This window comes from Alosa alosa, chromosome 9, assembly GCF_017589495.1.
Source record: "Alosa alosa isolate M-15738 ecotype Scorff River chromosome 9, AALO_Geno_1.1, whole genome shotgun sequence".
Taxonomy (NCBI): Eukaryota; Metazoa; Chordata; class Actinopteri; order Clupeiformes; family Clupeidae; genus Alosa; species Alosa alosa.
In genome coordinates, this window is record NC_063197.1 from 29,642,007 (window position 1) to 29,664,506 (window position 22,500).

Below are 22,500 nucleotides of genomic sequence, written 5' to 3' on the forward strand. Positions count from 1 at the left end.
AAGGTCTCAGCAGTAATGCATTTTCAAACGCTACACAGCAAAGCTTCGTGCAGTGTGCTTGCGAAGCTCGCCGAAGGTGTATTTGAAGACTGACTATTCAGAATTCTGCTGTGCTAAAAGGCATGCTTTACAGATCCCTAGTTCTGAAATTCATCCACGAAGGAGGTTACGTGTTCACGGTTTGTCTGAATGTCTGTCTGTCTGTTTGTTTGCAGGACTATGCATAAAATGCGTAAAACCTGTGATTTTCATCTTAGTGGAAAGTGGGTGATAAAGGTGCAACATGGACACAGGAAGAACCCATTCGATTTTGGAGCAGTTTTGCCTTATGGGGCGGCAATGACAAATCCTGTCTCACTTTTGCTAACGTTGCGAGATACAGCATTTGGCCTTGGCAGCGGTCTGCTCTCTCTCTCTGTGCACCTCCGGTCTTGATATATGATCATGTGCCCAGCAGTGGTGTGGACCGCACCGGTCATTCTCACGAGCCGTCTTGGCTATTATCTATGTAGTTTTTATGCCTTGGCTCACAAACCTCATGAAAATTTTATAATACCTCTCACAGCTGAACATCATCAAAAATATCGCCAAAATGCATCAGTTTGCAAGTTAGTACCCAAGGCCCAGTGGCAGTATGAGTGTTAAACTTTAGTTGAGTTGACAAAGTCCCATGTATCTCCTACCAGGAGACTACTGAGGCCAGTGACAGCACTGACAGGGGTAAGAGGGACTCAGGAAGGGATGCTGGTCAGCTCCTGTCAAAACGGACTGACAGACATCATTAGGGCACTACCTGGATGTGTCTGTGTGTGTGTCTGTGTTGTCTGTGTGTCTGAGTTGTCTGTGTGTGGGCGGGCTCTTTAGGTGGTGCTCTCCATGTTGCTGGACCACACTACTAGAAGGAGGTATAGGAAATGCGTGTGTGTGTGTGTGTGTGTGTGTGTGTGTGTGTGTGTGTGTGTGTGTGTGTGTGTGTGTGTGTGTGTGGTTGTTTAGACCCTGGAGCACTGCAGAGAAAGGAACAGGCACTAGGGTGCTACCTTGAAGTGGTGCTCCATGTTGCTGTCGGTGTACTTGGGGATGTGCAAGAAGATGAGCAGGTTCTGCCTGAGGTAGTGGGCCACAGCCGGCAACCAGCACAGCGAGTACTGGGGCAGGGAGAACTCCATCACCTCCGTGGCTGGGGAACCAGGGGGCTGGATGAACTAGAGAAAGAGAGGGAGCGAGAGAGAGAGGGGTTACCAGTCTGGTCCCTGTATTATACATGCAATCTCTCCCCACCCATCCATCACATGATCCATCACACCTACTATTCACGCATGTGATTAATTCATCACTCAGTTCTGGAGAAGCTCCTTTTTTCTTTCAAGCAAGCAACTATTACAGCTTTACTCAAGAAAAGTACACCCATTTCAGCTGAGGTGAAGAACAATATGTCTCCCTTCTTTCCTTGAGAAAGTAGAGAGTTTAAGCACGTTTCTGATTTCCCTTCTCAGTACAACCTACCAGACCCTAAGCAATCTGGTTTCAAAAATGGTCATTCTATCAAAACATGTCATGTCAGTTTATCCAATACAAGATCATATCTTATCTGACACAATGTCTTATAACTTCTTCTGCAAGCCATGTTTCTTTCCAGACTGGACTCCAGGTGGGAGCTACACATTGGTGGTGGTTAATGAGGCTCCCCCTTCACTGTAAAGAGCTTTGGGTACCTTGAAAAGTGCTATATAAGTTGTTGTTATTGTTAGCTGGCCTAACTGCTTGTGTAGTGAAACCTTTACAGACTATTTAAACTGCAGCAGCACACCTGGTCTTCAATCAGCCAAAGAAGACACATGTAACAAGTTAGTTACTCTTCATTGGCTTCCTTTAAAAGCCAGAATTTCATTGAAATCCCTCACTCTGGCCAACCGGACACTGGATCTGCAGCTGGATTCAGCTCTATGTCCCTTTCTTTCCAACTGTGGTCCTCTGATAAGCGTCTGCTGTGTCCACCATCCATTAATGCTAAAAAGTCAGTCAAAACTATTTTCCTCTGTAATTCCTCGTTGGTGGAATGCGGTATCTAATGTTCTATGTTCTTATGATAGTTTTGGGACATCCAAGAAATGTTTCAACTGTACAACTTGCACTTGTGTTTACTGTAAGTCGCTTTGGACAAAAGTGTCTGCTAAATACCATAAACATAAACATGCTTGTATATGTTCTGATTTTGTATCCAGCTTATACATATGAGTTGTGATATACAAATGTGTATATGCTCTATATCTGTATATGATCTGATTTCTTGCCCTTAATATGATCACTACTTTGGCAATGCAGGCAACTTTGAATTTGAATTTGAGGGGGGGTGGAGAGATAGAGACATAGAGATAGAAAGAGAGAGATAGATAGAGAAAAAGAAAGAGAAAGAGAGAGAGAGAGAGAGAGAGAGAGAGAGAGAAAGTGTGTGTGTGTGGATTATGTATCCCCAGACCAGTGTGGACAGCTGTGGCAGACAGCATCCCAGGCAGAGGAGGCAGGCAGGGCAGGGACAGGAGGAGGACTAATGAGCCCTGCTTAGCTACTGTCTCCCTGCGCAGCACAGCATAGCACCACAGCTCCGCTCAGCACAGCACAGCTCAGCTCAGCGCTATGGGCCTGAGACATGAGTCACGGCACCAGACAGCCCGCTGCTTAAGATGCTGCCTGCGTTTAGGGCTGATTACAACCAGAGCAGGGGCAGTGGCAGAGCAGAGCAAAGAGAGACAGATCAGGAGGGAGAAAGAGAGAGAGAGAGAGAGAGAGAAGGAAGGAAATAGAGAGAATTGAAGGGGGATTGATGGAAGGATAGATAGATAGATAGATAGATAGATAGATAGATAGATAGATAGATAGAGATAGATCGATCGAAAGATAGATAGTTTGATAGATAGACAGCAAGTTTGATAGATAGATAGCTCTATAGATAGATAGATAGATAGATAGATAGATAGATAGAACTGGAGATCGTAAGGGGGTGCAGAAAAGAGTTGAAGTTCACCTCCACATCAGCCGGGGTCAGTTTGCAGTTGCGGACGAGCATCACCGTGATGATGTCCAGCGTGGCCTCATCCAGACGCTTACGCAGGACCTTCACTAGCTCGTCTGTGATCTCAGGACCTGCAAGGAACACACACACACACAAACAGAAAACACACAGATCAGCATGTGACATGAATGACCCCATTCAATACCCTGACCACCCTGCTTCAACATCCTCTGACTCCATCTATTCACTGCTGCAGGGGCTGTCAACAAGTTTTTAACAGTAACAGGCAAGGTTGAGTTTCTCAAAGAAGCTTAAAAAAGGGGGGGTCAAGAGCAAATTGTGCCCACTGTGAGGTTACATAACAAAACCCACCATACAGATGGCTAAGAGTAAGACAGAAGTACAGGGATATGAACAAAATCCTCAGTGGCTATCCAGTCCTGGAAGCAGTTTGCTTTGGAGTAGACTTGGCCATGACCAGGTCGGGGCTGGAACCAAGGAACAACTGTGACTAGACGGAGGATGCATTTCCTATACGCCTTCTGAGGCCGCTGTCAAACAAACAAACAAACAAACTTATATTGAGCTCTCATATAGCCCTTACTGTTATGCTGAATGCAGCACAACTACAATATGCTCATCACATCCAATACTTTTGGGAAATACAGCCAAGATCAGGATCTGATCTGGATCAAACTCAGACAGGTATCGGAACAGGTCAGATCCCATAAGGAGTCGGGAGGTATCAGAACGGGCCCGGTCCCATAAGAAGTCGGGAGGTATCTGGCTGGTGGGAGACTGGTGTGACACAGCACAATGATGTTTTTGGGGAAACACATCTGGTTTGGACCTGGATTAGATCTGGTTAAAATTCTTTGAGTGTGAATTCATTCAGCCCCCCATTCAGCATCAGCAGCTATCTGAGGATCTCAATATTAGGGGTTTCAACATCAGGTGCATTTTGGATAATATGCTCTCTGGATTGTATAAAACAGGCCAAATACTGAAATATTTCACACAGCATATTACGAGCAGGTGAAGGCTTGCACGCATGTTCAAACACCAGGGCCAGGGAGCAGAGAAATTCCCTTGCATGTAACATCCCATCCTCCTCCTACATTAAACTACTGCTTATTACCTACCAGTTCTCAAACCTTGCTTCTGCACTGCCACAACAGGGGCACCATCTCTCATCATTTCACAGAAGAGACACTATTTAATTAACCATCGAGGAGGAGGACCGTATCTCCATGGCTTCTTCCGCACCAGCAAAATATTTGCAAATCAATAGTCTGACAGGTGTCTGGAGCCTTGGAGCTCCTTGCATTAAAAACAACAACAACAACAACAAAAAACACAAACTTCAGATCCCTGGATACAAACGATACCCGTGAATTAAAAACGTTGTGTGGCGTGCCAACGTTGCAGGAGAGGAATACATTTGGGAGAAAAAGGCTTTCACAGCAAGGCTTCCTTCACTGCATAGGCGCAATCCTCAAATGGCCATCGCTGTTCTTGAAAAACTGTCTGACACAATGCGCATCAATAGCTCATTTGCTAGAAGGCTTCCAAACTATTCTCATGGCTTCCACACACAATTCAATCAAAATGCCAAACCACATTTATGGAAAACGCATAGTTGGAACTGTCATGCATCATAGCAATCGATTACTAAGGATTTCATTGCTTTTTCTGTCAAATATTTTTCACTTTCATGCATTTCCCAAGGGCCTCATTCATAGATGTGCTCCCATCTTGATTCTAAATAGTCTAAACAGTAATGACCTGTCAAACATATAAATGGCACAGATCATATGCCCCTGTTGTTGCAATGTCAAATAAACTGTCAACAGGTGAATCATGAGATTCACATCAGGTCTTTTTTTCCCACACATGTGTGGTGCTACAACTAAAAACGCACAGGCTGTCAAAATGTAGTTCAGGAACTATCAGTTCTCAAACACATTTTAGCCTCAGGGCTGACACTGTACTGTATGCACAGAGTTCCTGAATATGGAACAGACAGACATCAAATGGGGTCAACAGGCTGCTCTTGTATAAGGAATAGATGTAAGAATATATGCATGTATGCACTTATCTCCAGACGTAGGAAATACACACGAAAAAGCTACCAAGAATGCCCATGGAATATTGCAATATATATGCAATGCCTTGAAATGTATGAAAAAGAGCAAATCATATTAACAAAATTATGAAAAAGAATGATACGTCCAACTTGTTGTACAAATCATGAATGCAGTCAATGATCAAAAAATAAATCTTGAAAAATTCAATATTATCTCATTCTGTGATTTCTGTGTGTTCTGACGGCAACGTCCATAGGAAGATGTGCACGGCTGAACGTCTACCCACACTATAGGAGCAGGATGATGTCAGTCATAACCCTCGGCTGGAAGGGAAACACAGAGTATGATGGACAGGGACAAGTCCCAGTTCCAGTCAGAGAATGACAGGATCTTTCAGGACATCAGCACAGCAAAGGCCCCTACATCTTATGTAAATGTACTGCAGAAACACTTTTAAGGAGTTACAAGGTCCTGACAAAGTGATGCAGCTGTGGCATTACTAAAGATGAGGAATGCCCAACTAGGCTGTATTACCACCTTGCTTTGTGAACGTCATAGGCAGAAGCCATATTACATACAGAACCTTGCAACAGTATTCAAGTCAGCATTTTTTGACTACAGATACTTGCACACATTTCCCCAATCAGATTTATAATGTAAGCTAGACTTGATGCCATTTTTTGCCATGCAAAGAGATGCCAATATTTTAGATTCATATTTAAGCATCTACGTGGTTGCTTTAATACACTGAGAATGTTTTTTACAGTCATACGAGATATGAGATAGAGCTTTTTGGCCAATTCAGTAGCTCACAGAAACACACCAATGCATGAGGTGTTAGCAATGCCAATACTGATCTGGCAAGCATTTTTAGTAAACCAGAAAATTATGTAGACTTTTTAAGGGTTTTTGAATATTTTTGCAATCCACGGTAGGTACTCTTAAGAAACTATTAGCTGTGCTCTGACTGCTTAACTCCATTCAGGAAAGTTTGACTCATTGCCTGAAAGCTTTCTACTCCTTTCAGCTGTGGACTCTGTTCCCACATAATTAAGGAGGGTGAGTGATAAATGGGCTAAAGACCACATGTCTGTTCTACCTGTAGTGGATACAGCCGGCCACGCCACAGGAAGGGCAAGAAACATTTAGAATGCTAATGCTAATGACTAATGCTATCTTACTTGAATGGGAAATCAGATGTTCAAGTAATTTCCCTCAACAGATACATCTTTCAATGGGCACATCGTTTTACCCTATATACATTTTCATTTTTATATCACTTCACCAAAGTTCATTTTGCACAGTCAGGCTTCCATTGGTGTAAAAAAATATACTCTGTGGCAAAAACCTGAGTTGGTTCTTTCTAATTTGTGTTGGGTGGCACTGTTTTGACAGTGACTCAATCTCTGCACAGAGCGAAAATGTAACCTTGGTGTGCAGATGGTGACTGTATCAATCCCTATGAGAAATGAGAAATGAACTCTCCTACCAGAGCTATTCTTGGGCGTTCTTTCATGAATGTATTTATTCCATTTTGAAATGTGAGGAGCTGGAGATTTTCAGTGCTAGTTATGGGAGGTGAAATACAGTGGTGTGGGTGGAGCACACTAACTAAGCGCTGAAATGGTGTTGCCCTGCACAGTGCAAACTGATACAATGCCTGCAATTTCAAGTTCAGATTTAGGGAATGGTGAGAAAAAGGCTTAGAAAAGGGGGGAAAATGTGCTTATGCAACTGAGGGAGTATAAAAAAACGTCTGCATTAAGACAGTCTGTGCAGATCGGGTGGGAATGGGGTGACGTCATGGCAGTGGGTACTCAGGGAGGCGTTAGGGAGGAGCAACAGTGACCCCTAGTGGACAGGAGTAGAAGTGCAGCCTGGAGGCTGTAGGCATGCGCACTGAGCTGTGCTGAAATGAGTCAGCCATTTCATCCCCCCTTTCTCCTCCCCCTTCAGGGCAAGACAGCTGGGAGTTGTAGAGAAAGGGAAGGTGTGGGGGAGCTGGGTTGAGGAAGGTGGAGGTGTAGCATTCGCTGAAAAAAGAGAGAGGACTCCAAAACAGGAGGTGGGTGTAGTGAAGGAGGCGACAGATAGCAGGTGGCACGGAGCTGATCGTACTTCTTTGGCTGCCTATGGCACACTCGTTTTTGCTCTTTCTTCCCCCTCTCTCTCTTTCATCCCTCTCTCTCTGTCTCACCTGCACTGCCCACACCATGCACCAGCAGGAGGATGTGTTTGTCCACTTGTCCAACCGGTCTGGAGCCCTCAAGCGAGGAGCGGGACCCCTGGGGAGTACAAACCACAATTAAAAACAAGGACAAACCCATATGCAGATAGTCACTCCAACACACACACACACACACACACACCCATATGCAGATAGTCACACACACACACACACACACACACACACACACGCACGCACGCACGCACGCACACACACACACGGCCAGCTCAAGGCAACATTTGAATGCGTGAGCTGGTGGGCCCATCCATCGTGAGTTTTGCATGGCCTCCATCGCCATCCCTCATCCTCTCAGAAGTAATTACAGAAGCCGCTCAGCTCCAAAATAAGGGACACTTGTCATTTGCTACCCTATAAAGCCCAAGGACGCGTTCCTGCTTTGTAAGCAGGAGGTAAATCATGCAGTCGCCGGCCATTTGACTTCCCCATCACGAGCAGGAATCAGAGCCCTAATGGCTCTTCAGGGCCGCAGTTGCCGGCTGCTTAATGAAAAATGACACCAGGGGATGGATACCGTGAGGTCCTCGGAGTAGAGGGGCTCCTGGCTGCGGGCCAAGCCCATAGAGCGTGCCATGTGCAGGTTGCCATCCAGGTCGGAGTACTTCCCTGTCTGGGACGTCTCAGAGAGTCTAGGAAGGGAGAGAGAACGGAGGGAGGTTGTAGGACAGAGGAAAAAAATATAGGGAGCATCCATATATAGAAGCAACACAACAATTAAGAAAGAAAGAAAGAAAGAAAGAAAGAATGAAGGAATAAACGAATAAACGAATGAACGAATGAAAGAGAGCAAGAATGAAGGGATTCAGGTCCAGAGAGAATAAAGGTCTGGAGGTATGTGGTTTGAGCTGAGGCAGCGCTGCACTGCAGGGTGGACGAGAAGAGGGATTTAAACGGAGGGAGGTGTAAGGGGACGGCCAGGGACGAGAGCGCTGACCTGAGGTAGAAGACGGATTTGGTGGTGCGCTCCTGGTAGACGAACATGTTCTTCCTGTTGACCACGCAGAAAGCACTGAGCACAGACCGCAGGGCCTGGATGGCTACAATAGACAGAGAGAGAGAGAGAGAGAAAATCAGTTATCAGAATAACTATTTCTTCTTTCTTTAAAACTTTTTAACAGAAATTGTTGTGTTTGCATCACTGCTTTAAAAAAAAAATGCTATTAAAAAAATGCTATGCTGTATATAAAACAGCTAATGCTGTATATAAAAAAGCTCATCTAGACTAAATTGAAAAGAGAGAGATAGAAAGAGAGAGAAAAAGAAAGAGAAAGCAAATAGGCCATGAAGACTATGGCACAGTAGCTCAAAATCCACTATTTCCATCCTTAATGTGATTGAATAATTAGGACTGAGATGGCGGTCATCAAGATAAACTAGGATATGCTCGGAGTTGTGGTTTCAGACTCATCAGAAGTTTGTGAGTTTGTGAGGGAGAAAGTCTCAAGCATTAGCCAGTAGCTGCCCCCAATCATTAGTGGCGGATTTTAGTGTGATAGCCCAACTTTAATTAAGTCCTTTAAACTTAATATCCTACATGAGGGCTTTGCTTTTTTTACAACACTGGACCATTGTCTTCTCCAGACAATGTTAGTGGAGCTAACAGCTGCCAAGAACTTGCAAGATGGTTTGTTTTGGTGATAATGGAGGAATGTAGACGTACTTGGCCTGCTGTCTCTTGATTGGTCTCTTGTGCCGCCACTCACCTTTGGACACGCCCATGTTTGCTTGTTTGCTTTGTTTTGGTGTTTATGAAGGTGCTTGCAGTTTAGAAGAATAGTGTAGATGTAGTTTGCTTGCTCTTTCTTGATTGGTCTCCTGTGCTGCCACTCACCTCGGGACACGCCCATGTTGGGCCCCATCTTTAGTCGGGGGTGAATGTGAATGACCGTGCTCCACACCACATCACAGGCAAAGTGGCCCGGAATGAACTGCATGTTGGCCGCTAGGTAGTCTCGTGGCTGGTAGCTCTCATCTGCGTTGTAGTCTACAGAGTGATGAAGACCACATACAGCAGAATCAAACATGACCCATTTTAAAAGCACTTTTACCTAGTTACATTCGGGCTTTTATCCAAAGTGGAAAACTAATATATATATATATATATATATATATATATACATACATATATATATATGTATGTATATATTTATATAATTATGGGTGACAAATGTGTTTCATAATTGTGGGTGACAAACCCAGGACTATGATTTCCATGATATCTCGCTCTGCCAGTTGAAACACGAACATCGACAACATCATAAAAAACAAAGAAACAAACAAACAACAACAATAAAACAACATAAAGTACAACAGTAAGCCCAAATGAGAGCCAGAAGCTCTTAATGGCTCCTCAGAGTCCTCTCTGCTCCAGGGGGACCCATTTCACAGCGCGTGCCACGGCGTTATTGCTTTCAAAAACAAGTCTCTGCGCCATCTCCTGGATCCAATTCATTTACGGACAGTGAGGCGGAACAATCAGCGATATTAGGAAATTACCCCGCCGATTGGGGCTTAACGGCCGCCATAAAACAGCACAGGCTCAAAAGGGCTGTCAGAGGGGCTCTGAAGAATCATGAGACTACACGCCACTGACGAACCCACAGTCATTCTGAATGATTAAACGTGGATGCACCGTTGACCTTATATTTACAACTGAATTGACATTGCAACTTGAGTGTGTGTGAGTGTACATACTGTATGAGCAGTGTACGGTTAGTGTATACAAGTGAGTATATGCGTCTCTCTCTCTCTTTCTCTGTGTGAGTGTATGTGAGTGTATATTACTGATGTACCATCGGAGTTTGCCACCCTCTGTCTGTACAGGGACTCGTTCTTCCAGATATCCTCCTCACTCTCGGCCACCAGGAGGGAGTTGCACACGTGGCTGTCGTGAAGGTCCTGCAGCAGAAGGCGCTGTGGAGCAAGAAAGGGGAGACCAGAGTGGCACATCACACACATGACCGATAAACAGCCTATCATACACACACATGACCGATAAACGGGCTATTGCACAAACAAATGAATGGTCAGTCACAGAGAGCACATGTAATACCACCATAGACAGTTTTCTGATTGATCCAATCTTAGCCATACCGCAGTATTTACTGGGGCCCACAGTAGACAATGGCATCAAGATGCTACAATGCTTTAGCAGTGCAAGCTAGCGCAGAGTTGGCTAGAGTAAACTCTCCCAACCCCCTACAGGAAAAAGAGGCACAGCACTGTTTCACTAATAAAGTTAACAGCCTCTCCAAACCCAGAGACTGCGGGGACTAGCTTCAACCTCCTCCTGCTTCTCCATCCCCCAAAGTCTCTCCCCATATCCTGTTGCCTGGCACAGTGGAGGACTCTACCTGGTTAACGATGCGGCAGATCTCGCCGATCTTTCTCACGAGCAGCTGATGTAGCCTCAGGTACTCTGGGATCTCCTCCTCTTCCTCCTCCCCCGAGCCTCCTCCCTCCTTCCCCCCGATCAGACTCCTGCAGACGGAGCCGGGAGGGGAGAAGCAGACTCATTAAACTTACATGCCTTTGCCGTGAACGGTGATGAGAGGAGTAAGTCATTGTCATAATAAATGCATGATGAATCGTTAAAACAATTACACGTCTACTCGTTCACCCGGTCTCGAGCACACTACACCTCTGGCATGAACCTGTCAAGCAAGATTGCAACAGCTCCAAGTTCACAGGTTCATGTCCCGATGAGCTCAAATACAGATCAAATGTACAACTTACCTACACTCTATAGGTAACCTGCACAGCAACAAGCTTTGACTAAGGGTGTCTGCTAAATGAACGAAAGCAAATTTAAAAACACAATTGAAGATTTACTCTTTTTGGCAGAAGCTTGTTAATTGAATTCGACAGCCAATCAAATTACATTAGTCCCTTCCATGCGCCTGAAGCAATGTATTGATTGGCTAGAATACTGATGTATTGATTGGCTAGAATCCTGTATAGCTCGGTCAAACTCCCTTTGTGTGTATCCCATTTACAACACCAGGACTTTTTGGCGTGCACAGCACACACACAGCAGAGCTGCAGCATCCTGAGGAGCAATTCACTGGATCTGAAAGTGTATTAAACTAGAATCGCTGACCACTCGTTTACACTCTCAAAAAGAATAATTGCGAATGCCGAAACAAAACTCTGTCAAGATCTATCGAACAGCTAGTATCCCGTACATGAATTCAGCCTAATCCTAGACTAAAAGCTTTCTTTCAATGGAGATCGCCATCAAAGTTTTCTTTGTAGTCTATACTAGGCTTAATCCATGCATGTGAAACTAGCTCCAAGTGTTCAAAAGTAAATCAAGATGTGGATGTGATTGTTGGCTACTGTACCTTGAGTGGGAGAAGACTTCCACCCGGTCTTGGTGGATCTTGAGGAGGAGCCAGAAGTCCGGCATGAGTGGACTCTGGGTCTCCTGCTCGTCCAGGGTGGGACTCTCGCACTCCGAGTCGCTGCTCCCCCCGTCATAGCCTGTGGAGCACCAAAGGCATTACCTTCAGCTATTACCACACTAATGAAGGTGGATTGGAGACATTTAAATGCAGCCTTGCGTTGATGTTTGAATGAGGAGAGAGGATGAAGGGACCGCTGGCTTGGAAACAGTGGGGTTTTCGAGGGGTGGTGGGGGAATCATTCAGAGATACAACATTTAATTTGCTTTTAACTTTTTTTTCACTTTCTTCTCCAGTGCAGTCAGTTTAGCAAGACGCATGTGGTGTACGAATTTTGCCTCGTCATGGAGTTATTAATGTCTTTAAGTAATGGGGCTTAGAGACAAAATACTTTGTGCAGACAGTGACACTGCATACTTTCAACAATTTCTAAAACTGGGAAACTAAAATTGCAACAGTCTCTCAAAGTTTTTTTTTTTTTTTTTTGCAAATGGTCTCTTTCATTGGCATGGTATGATTGGCAGGAAAACCGGTGAACCACTTTCTTAACCAGGCACCTTTATAAGCAACACAAAATCAACAGTCTGTGGACGATCAGTTTGCATGCCAGTCAAAGCAGGAGACTTAAGACTCACTCCTATGAAAATGTGACACAATAAGGGCTGAACTAACGGACTGATTTTGGAAAAAAAAAAAGTTATGCACATCCTAAAATCCGTAAAAATGGGGCCTAGTTCAAAAAATATGAGTGCACTATGGGTTGTGGTTCATTCCATAAGTTAACAATAACGAATGGATTCCAAAAGTGCAGAAAGGTCAGTGAGTGATAACCATCTGACAGTGGTCTGTGACGCGTTGTGGAATCTACATCTGGCTCTATGGATGCGTTACTGTAGTCTGTTTGAGCTGGCTAAGTGGATGCATTACTGTAGTCTGTTTGAGCTGGCTAAGTGTAGGAGTTACTGTAGTCTGTTTGAGCTGGCTAAGTGGAGGCATTACTGTAGTCTGGAGGCGTTACTGTAGTCTGTTTGAGCTGGCTAAGTGGAGGCGCTTTCCTACCCAACATGTCTGAGTCCAGGCTGCCTTGACTGGACACCACGCTCTGCACGCGACTGGGCCGAAGCTTCCCACTGCCTGTGGAGAGATGGCGCAGACAGACGCTGACGTTAGGAAGACACAGGATTTCACTTTAGATATACACTGTTCACTGGTGCCAGCACTTAAAAAGAGCACACAGTCCCACTAGATCTGTCTTTTTCGGAGAGAAACTAGTCCCCCTACGCAGAACGCGAGTCACAACGCCACCAGGGCTAAAAAGTGGAGTTTAGCGTGAGCTGCTTCTGGTGTATGTCAGAGCCCATCAGGGCAGTGTGCTGCTACCACAAGAGGAGAAGGACAGAGAGGGAGAAAGAAAGGGAGGGAAAGAAGGAGGGAGAGAGACACAGACACATATTTCTCATTCTTTCCTAATTCTTCTTATTACTACCAGTATTACTACCGTCTACACTGCACACTATATCCTTTGTCCTGTCTATGCACCAACTACTTTTTATATCACATTGCACTTTTCTGCACTTCTGGTTAGACACAAACTGCATTTCGTGGTCTCTGTACTTGTACTCTGCACAATGACAATAAAGTTGAATCTAATCTAATCTAATTACTTCTATTGTATGAATGCTTTGGCAATACTGTTTCTTCAGTCATGCCAATAAAGCTTATTGAATTGAACTGGGATATAGAAGGAGCGAAAGGTAAGAAGAGAGAGAGAGAGAGAGAGAGAGAGATAGTGATAGATAAAAAGGGAAGGAGAGAGACATAAACAGACAGAGAGGGAGGGTGACACAAAGAAAGTGAAGGAGAGAGACAGACAGAGAAGGAGAGAATGCAACAGTGAAAGAAAGAGAGAGAGAGAGAGAGAGAGAGAGAGAGAGAGAGAGACACACAGAGTGAGGGAAGGAGGGAGAGAGAGTCAGAGACAGAGAGAGGGAGGGAAAGTAACAGAGAGAGAATGAGAGAGAAGCAAGCAGAGCAGGAAGAGCTGGGAGAAGAGGGGTGTGCAGTGAACCTGAAAGCTCACACTCTCCCCGCATGTCAACATCTGTTCCCATTTTGCCTCCTGCCAGAAGGTAATCCATACGGAGCACCCAGGAGAGTCGGCTGGCTTCCTCATAGCTGCAGCGCCGCTGTTGCTGATGGCGCCACGGCAACAGTTGCCACCGCCACCACCTCTTGCTGGGGTCTCTGGAGGCAGGTGTTTTCAGCAAGTCACCGGCTGGATGGAGCACTAACTGTCTCCGGCACGACTTGCCGCGTTTAAAAAGGGCACCGTGCCCTTTACCAAAGCACCGGCAGTTTGCTTGGGGCACCGCGTCCTGTAGGGAGCACCGCTAACTCGCTGGCCCTCTGCCACACGCTCATCGCCAGGCGTCACGGTAACAGGCACGGCCCGTAAATAATACGGCACGGTTCTGCTGGAAATGTGCGCTTTCAGGAACTCTACGTCCTGAGGGACTTTTTTCTGGGGAGGACTTTGAGTCCTGATAGTGAAAACACTTCAGGAAGAAACAGAGGTGGTGGATGACAGCTGCTTTATTTCTGGAGCCATGTGGTTGTTTATAGTCTGCAGCACTCACAGACCAGGCACCAAACCTACAAGTCTACAAGTTTAGTGTTGTCCTCCCACTGTCAACTATGCCAAAGAAGCACAACTCAATTCAATTCAATTCAAATTTCTGATGAAGTTGTAATGAATTTGATGTAGTTCCTTTCCTGGGACATCTACAAGATGCAAGATGCAAGAGCAGCCAATGTTGTTAGCATTCAGTGCTTCTTGCCTGTCTTCACCTAAACAACTTTACATTACCTACCCACTGGGAAGGAAGAAATCCATCTCATTTAATCACTCATCAGTGGAGAATCTCCATACCAAGTAGTAAATGATTAATTCATATGTTTCAGATAGACAGGCCCAGCTATAACACTATTGGCACATCTAGGAAATTGCTTTCAACAAAATTGGGTAAATAAGGCGATGCAGCTTCTTTAAACCAATAACCCTATTCAGTCAGCCTAGCCTCCCCCTGGCCCAGTGGCCCAGTGGCGTACTCACTGTGAGTGGTGGACTGCACAGACTCCGCAAGGCTGACGGCGGAGGGGGTTTTGGGGGGCGACGTGTGCTCCGAGGAGCGGTCAGTGCTGCTGCTGGCCTGGAGCTGCGCCGTGCTGCTGGTGGCCGAGCTCTGGGAGCGGACCTCCTCAGAGTCTGGACGCCCCAGAGCCTTCGCCCGGCCCGCTTCGCTGCCCGTCTCGGGCGCAGGGAGAGGCTCGCTTGCCGCCTCCCCTCCTGCTGCTCCTGCCGCTCCTGCTCGGCGGTCCTCCTCCTCCTTCCTCCCCTCGCTGTGCGTCTGAAGGAGCTACAAACAGGGATGAAAAGAGGAAAAAAAGACTGAATGCAGAACACCTCCATTCAGAGCTCCAAAGCAGCTTACAGCTCAAAATGTATCGTAAAAGCACCAATTTCAAAAGCGCCCCTTTCATTAAAAAATTCTAAAACAAATATGTGTTTTAATACTTCAAAATAACATTTGATAAATGAACCTTACATTTTTCAGTAGCCATAGGTGTGTAGATTTGAACAAAATCTGGTTTGGTTCTTAATGGGAGCATGCTTAATTTTGTTTGCTCGGAGTTTGGTGCTGGGCTGGTGGGTGCTCTATTTCCACCCACTCACTCGGCACATTTATGGTTAGACCAAGAATTCTCGTCGCAAAATCAAAATTCCACTGGAGCTCCAAATGGATTTGTACACGCAGCCCTACAACACTGTTTACAACTCTTCGAGTCACGGTAAAATGTCATTTTTGGTACATACTGTAGCTAATCTAGATACACTTATGGGGTGGGTGTTTGCGTTTCTTTAGGAATCCGTCATCTTGGTTTGTATAGAAATGAATATTAAGTGACACGTACACGTAAAAGGGCGGAAATGCGGTGACATTCCGATATGTATTGGACTGGTAACACTATGAAATGTATCTCTTTTTGCAGTCGCTCATGAAGTGGCCTACCTCAGCTTCCACCTCCCTGCTTTCTGCATCAGCTTTGACCTCAGGAGCTTTGCGTGGGGAGTAGCTACTGGCCTGGGTGCTGGCAGGTTCCTCTGGTTCAGGGCAGTGATTGGTCTGCTCCCTGGAGAAGGCGGTGCTCTCTGAGAGGCGCTTGACCGCTTGCAGCCTTTGAGGGTGAAGCCGACTCAGGGACATGTAGTGGAAGTTCTCCTGCTCCCCGTTCAGAACATAACCAGTGAAGGACAGGCGCCTGAACTCCTGTGCACAGACAGACACAGACACAGACACACAGACACAGACACAGACACAGACACAGACACAGACACAGTCCACACATGGGTAAAGACAAAAATAGTCAGTGCATGTTTATCTTCATTGAGTTGGGTATAGATAGATAAATAGCTAGATACTTTATTGATCCCCAAGGGGAAATTCAAGAATAGTTTGTTTTAATATGGTGTGCTGCAGAGGGGCATGAGCCGGAGGCATGCAGACCTCTTTGAACTTCTCCAGCGACTGCTCGGGCCCAAACACAAACTGCAGGGGCACCACCTCGTAGTGGCATCGTGGACGTCCGCAGGAGCGGCACACGTGATTGGCCACCTTCTGCAGGGTGGACGTGTTGATGATGCGAGAGTGCCGTAGAGCTGAGACGATCTCATCCTGCAGCAGCCAGCGGATCTGCAGAGACCAGGAGAGAGAGGGAGAGAGAGAGAGAGAGAGAGAGAGAGAGAGAGAGAGCGAGAGAGAAGAGGGAGAGAGAGCGAAAGAGAGAGAGAGAGAGAGAGAGAGAGAGAGAGAGAGAGAGGGAGAGGGAGAGAAAGGGAGAGAGAGAGAGAGAGAGAAGAGGGAGAGAGAAAGAGAGAGAGAGAGAGAGAGAGAGAGAGAGAGAGAGAGAGAGAGAGAGAGAGAGGGAGAGGGAGAGAAAGGGAGAGAGAGAGAGAGAGAATGTAAGCAAGAAGAAGAGAGATATTGAAGTGGACAGAGAAAAATAATGAGCTCATCTACATGCTACATCTACAGATCAACCTGTTATGATTTATGGACCATGGAGAAGATAAGGCATATGGATCAGAGCCAGGTGTTGACTTTTATTTAGCCATAAGATTTAGCGATCCCAACCTCATTCCATGAGGACAGCATACACGCTCACCTCATCCATGGTGGCCAACACTGCCATTTTATGAGGAACAGGCAGTTTGGACAGGGGATCACCCGAGACCCTGGAAAACATGGAAATGAGACTATTTAAATTCAGCTTTACCTATATATAAGGCACCATCAAAAAACCAGCACTGTCTGAGCCCGCAGCCTTGGAAGATCAAAGCCTCTATCTGCCATTCACCAAAGCCTGACCAATCAGAGTACTGTATAATGTGTTAAATCTTGGCATGCGTCACCCTCTGTCTCTCTCACACACCTGACACCCTGCGCCAGAAGGGTCCTAAAGCCCTCTCCACTCAAGTCTCTTGATCGCCCAGCACTCCTACCTTCCCAAAGCATTCATATTTCATATCAGCTCAGCCTTTTCCCCAACACTTCAGATTTCCCCAGTAGAACTCTCCAGCCTGAAGCCATATAGCCTCAAGTGCTCTTCCTCATTCTTGCTCATACGCACATATCTTTCTTCTCCTCTTCTTCCTCCTACCACAAATCCCCTGCGCTGGTTCCCCTCGGCAACCTACCCGTCCATGCCGACGCCCCGCAGGTCCAGCACCCCCATGAGCTCCTCGTCGGAGCGGTAGGACGACGGTTGGCCAGGAGAGCGGTTCAAAGACACGCTGGACTCCGACGTGTACCTGCACACAGACAGCGGAGAGGACAGGAAGGCAGGAAGGAGGGCAGAGAGAGGTAGAGAGAGAGGAGAGATGGAGGGATAGAGAGAGGTAGAGGAGAGATGGAGGGATAGAGAGAGGGAGAGAGAGAGGTAGAGGATAGATGGAGGGATGGAAAGAGGTAGAGAGGAGAGATGGAGGGAGAGAGGTAGAGAGAGAGGTAGAGAGGAGAGATGGAGGGAGAGAGGTAGAGAGGAGAGGAGAGATGGAGGACAGAGAGAGGTAGAGAGGAGAGGAGAGATGGAGGGCAGAGAGAGGTAAAGAGGAGATGGAGGGATAGAAAAAAAAAGAAAAAAAGAAGTCATGGAAAAAAAGATTCAAAAATTGCAAAAATGTATGAAAAAAAATGTAAGAAAGAACGGACAGAAGAGAGAAGAAGAGCCAGACAGACAGACAGTGAAAGAGAGAGAGAGTGAGAGAGAGAAAGAAGGAAAGAAAGAAAAAATAAAAGATTCTGTAAATGCGCTCATTCATGCAGTGAGTTTGTGCTGGCCAAACCCCCCTCAGCCAGGTCATGCGTGTTAAGAGTGGATAATTCTGCTCTATTGATTTTGGACTTCACCTGTTATGATGGAAGTCTGAAGGGATGACCTCTATCTCCAGGGGCAACGTCAGGACAAAAATGTCCAGAGTAACCGAAAGGTCGCCCAGGTCAACTGACTGAAGGGACTCTTTGTTCTCCAGGCAAGAAATGACCTCTCCTGTAAATAATGTAAGAGCCGGAAAGGGCAAATGAGACAAAAAAAACATCTCCACGGCAACTGTGGCACTGCAAAACCTGCGACAAAAGAGACTCTTGGCAGGGCACACTCACATAATCGCTAAATCACTTAAGAGAGTTCACGCTGTCAAAACGTAAAAGACTCTCAAGAAGGGAAGCAATAAGATGTTAGCCCCGAAGGTGAGGCAGTGTTTGTTAATGAGGAGTGCTGTATCAAAATGGGTTAATTAGCAAATGTCAAAAGTGCGCAAGAGTAGCCGATTTAATCATTTCATTTATTTCTAGAGCTCATTTCAACTAACAAAAGTGGTATGAAATTAAATGATTAGAAAAGTTCAAATCAAAGTGTTTATGTTTGTAGCTGTGTGTGTATATTTTATTTATTAATGCATTCTGTCATTTAGCTGGCACTCTTATGCAAAGCAACTTAAAGTGAACTGATTACAGGGATAGTCTCAGGGTTACAGATTACAGGGATAGTCTCAGGGTTACAGATTACAGGGATAGTCTCAGGGTTAAGTTAACTGATTACATGGATAGTCTCAGGGTTAAGGTCCCAGGGTTAAGTGGCACAATGGCGGCATCCCCAGAGATTGAACCCACAATTCTCTGGTGCTTCATCTGGAGGCCCAAATCCCCACTAGACCACCACCATGTGTGTGTAGATGCGTCTGTGTGTGTGTCTGTGTGTGTGTGTGTGTGTGTGTGTGTGTAGATGCGTCTGTGTCTGTGTGTGTGTGTGTGTGTGTGTGTGTGTGTGTGTGTGTGTACAGATGTGCATGTGTGCGTCTCACCCAGGCAGGTGGGCAGTGTCTGGATGGGCATGGAGCCGTGGCTGCTCTTGATGTTGACGGAGCAGGTGAGGTGGACGAACAGCGGGGGCATCTCGGGCTGTGGCCCCTCGGCCTCCAGCAGCGAGTCTCCGTCCAGGATGCTGAAGGAGTCCTCGTCCTGGTTCATGGTGTTCGAGTCCGACAGAGACTCGTCCTCACCCTCGCCTCCTCCACCTCTGCCCCCAGCGCCATAACCACCGCCTGGACCCTCCTCCTCGCCGCCACTGCTGCCCAGGGCGTCCATCCGACGCACGGCCTGCTCCCGGTACTCCACCTCAAGATCCGTGTCGCTCTCCGTCACGATGCGACAGCCGGACATGGTCTCTGGGGGACGGGAGGAAACAGATGAGCTGACCCACGCTGTGGCTGTATCTAGCTTTCCATTTTGTCACGACAACCATGCCAGCTTTTTTACTTTCAACACAAAGTACAGTATATTCATGGTCAAGCATGTGGTTATATCTGGATGTTCAAGATTCAAGACTGGGACTTGTAAACGCATGTAAATGAAACATGGACACATTCTTGGTCTGCGCAGTTGAATGTCAGGTCTAAATCTGGAAACATGCAGGGAAAAGTCTACTGCCAAGGTCCTTTTAGGCAAGTCCCTCCACTCGGCGGCCATATTGTAACGCTTATCGGGAATCTATTTTGGGTAGAAATGCGCGCGCGCAAGGCTTCATGACAACAACCTTACTCCAGTCATGAGATCACAACACACGATTGGCACGATGTATTCACAACACAGCACATGATTGTTACAATGTGTTGGCTTTTTTGCTGCGGAAAGTGGCGGGATAGGTGTAGACAACTGCCATATTGCCGTTATAAACTATCTCCATGCATTTCTATGGAGGATATTTTGAGTGCTGTGTCTCCTCATTAGACTCTGCTGCTGCTGAGGCAGTTTCAGCAGTGACAAATGCATTTTCCCTTTTCAACATGGGCACAGACAATACTGCACTCTGTAGAAGTATACAGAAATATTCAGTGGACAGAAGGCAAGGTGGAGTTGAGGAAGGTCGGGGTGGGTTGACCATTACTCACCGTCCTCCGTAGCCAGCTCTGCCTCGGACACCTCCATCTCCTCACTGGGCCTCCTCTCCTCCTCACACTCAACATCCACATGTGAAATAGACACAGACACAGACACACAGAGACACACACACACAGACACAGACACACACACAGAGTTCAATAGCAGCCAAAGGCCAAGGCAGCAACAACAACAGCCAAAGACAGGTTAACAACCACCTGCAGAAAGAAAGAAAAGCAAACTGTATTTGCACACACACCTCTTTCTTGGACGATGGCGGGCAGTAGAAGAAATAGTGTGGGTTGGAAGGCACCGTCTTGAAGTATTGAGCACCGATCTCCATGAATTTATCCTGTTATTACAGAGGGGAGCAAATATCAGCATTTGCATTTAATTATCAACCAGTCGATTCTTCTTCACTTTAGTTCTATGCTTTTATATGTAGAACATTAACATTGTTGGAAGCCTCAGAGTCAACAGTGGTAAAAACAACCTCCTTAAGCAGAGAGACCTTAGTCTCAACCCTGCTCAGAAGGGGGGCATGTACCAGTGACCCGCCCAGTAACGAGACAGTAATGAGAAATGAGAAATGAGAATGAGACAAAGGGAGAGTCAGGGACGAGGGGGAGAGAGACATAGCAACACAGACATGAGAGGAACACAGGCCTGACATTCACATCTGGTTAATCAGGAGTCCTGGATAATATGGGAAATGGGCTGGAACTAATGACCATTTTCATGGTCGATTAATTTGTTGTTTATTTTATTGATTAATCAATTAGATGTTTGATCTATGAAATGTCAGAGAATGTTGAAAAAGGCAAATCAGTGTTTCCCAAAGCCCAAGATGACATCCTACAAAATGCTTTGTTTTGTTATATTCAGTTTCAGAAAATCAAATATAAGAAACTAGAATCAGAGAATGTTTACTTGTTTCCTTCAAATGACTCCAACTGATTCATTTATTATCCAAATGATTGTATAAGCACCTGTATAATCTTGTGGAGATCTGGATACACTTCACACTTCTGCTGGGAGCTGAGGAGTGACAGAGGGAATTCTGGGAATCTGGAGGACTTGGGCTCGTCTGCGGCGAGTGGAGAGGTGGGGTCGGATGACCAATCTCTACTCTCGACCTCGCTCCCATCCTCCAGGTCAACGCTGTCAGTGCAAAAGTTTCAAAACATAAATGTGAGACACAAGATATCCCTGCTAGGCTAGCACTTTAAAATGACTGCAGTTGCAGTTGCATGTTATTGATGATATGATCCATGATGGAAAATTATTTTGTCAAATCTTAATTATTTATGTGTGTGTGCGTGTGTATGTGCGCGTACGTATGTGCGTGTGTGCGTGTGTGTGTGCGTGCTTGTGTGTGCCTTTGACCCTCTTTCAGATGTGTACCCTAGCCTGCAGCAGTCGTACGCTAAAAATGCCAATAACCTTTAAAGCAGACAATCTGCCACCAGCAGCTGTGGGAGTAGCTACATGCAGACAAGATTACAGGAGCCGGATGAGTTTCTTTTTCATATAAATGACCAATGCGTCACTCAATTTAGACCTAATGTGATTTTAATTGAGTGACAACTTAACTAAAGCTTTAATAACTAAGCAATACAAATCTAAGAACTAGGCAAAATCAATTTGCAGCTCACACATGCCACAAAATAGCTTAGACACATACACCCTCCTCGCAGCCTGACTCTACAGTTTATCAGTCGTTTAAATTAGGACCACATGTATTTCTCCCCTATTGGTGACCAACAGTGTCACTCAATGCATCACTCCTATATGATGCCACTTCTGAATACCTGAAGGAGGAGACCAGGGCGGGCCTCTCCCTCGGGCCATCCTCCTCTGCCTCCCCAAGGATGAAGGTGGCTGTTGCACTGGGGGGGTCGGGGGCCCCTGGCCCCCCGAAGGCGCGGTGGCGCTCCTTGAAGACGCGCACATGGCCGCAGAGCGTCTGCAGGAAGGCCGTGATGTCGATCTCTTGCAGCGACTCCTCGCAGTAGTCCATGGTCGTCAGCACGTCCTGGGAGCTGATACCGTACGACTGCTGCAGGCTGCGGTAAACACCTAGGAGAGGGTCAAAGGCAGACACAAGCACGCGCACACAGACACACACACACACACACACACGCACGCACGCACACAGACATGCACACACACACACACACACACACACACACACACACACACACACATACATACGCACACGCACATAAATAATTAAGATTTGACAAGATTATTTTCC

The 22,500-nt window shown here is 46.1% G+C and overlaps 1 protein-coding gene across 6 annotated transcripts in view; it reads right to left on the reverse strand.

The window, feature by feature from the left end:
• Positions 1-22,500, reverse strand: part of szt2 (SZT2 subunit of KICSTOR complex) — a 126,913-nt gene that overhangs the window by 76,038 nt on the left and 28,375 nt on the right. For all 6 annotated transcript variants that reach the window (XM_048252707.1, XM_048252708.1, XM_048252706.1 and 3 more), the window contains 21 exons: positions 22,055-22,322; positions 21,233-21,404; positions 20,503-20,595; positions 20,255-20,321; positions 19,169-19,531; positions 18,216-18,354; positions 17,504-17,617; positions 16,972-17,041; positions 16,314-16,499; positions 15,819-16,076; positions 14,861-15,164; positions 12,808-12,882; positions 11,689-11,827; positions 10,699-10,825; positions 10,138-10,258; positions 9,177-9,329; positions 8,280-8,382; positions 7,860-7,974; positions 7,298-7,385; positions 3,026-3,144; positions 1,041-1,205 (listed from right to left, as the gene is read on the reverse strand). In XM_048252707.1, coding sequence (XP_048108664.1) covers positions 1,041-1,205; positions 3,026-3,144; positions 7,298-7,385; positions 7,860-7,974; positions 8,280-8,382; positions 9,177-9,329; positions 10,138-10,258; positions 10,699-10,825; positions 11,689-11,827; positions 12,808-12,882; positions 14,861-15,164; positions 15,819-16,076; positions 16,314-16,499; positions 16,972-17,041; positions 17,504-17,617; positions 18,216-18,354; positions 19,169-19,531; positions 20,255-20,321; positions 20,503-20,595; positions 21,233-21,404; positions 22,055-22,322 — 3,239 coding nt within the window. The remainder of the gene's footprint in view (positions 1-1,040; positions 1,206-3,025; positions 3,145-7,297; positions 7,386-7,859; positions 7,975-8,279; positions 8,383-9,176; positions 9,330-10,137; positions 10,259-10,698; positions 10,826-11,688; positions 11,828-12,807; positions 12,883-14,860; positions 15,165-15,818; positions 16,077-16,313; positions 16,500-16,971; positions 17,042-17,503; positions 17,618-18,215; positions 18,355-19,168; positions 19,532-20,254; positions 20,322-20,502; positions 20,596-21,232; positions 21,405-22,054; positions 22,323-22,500) is intronic.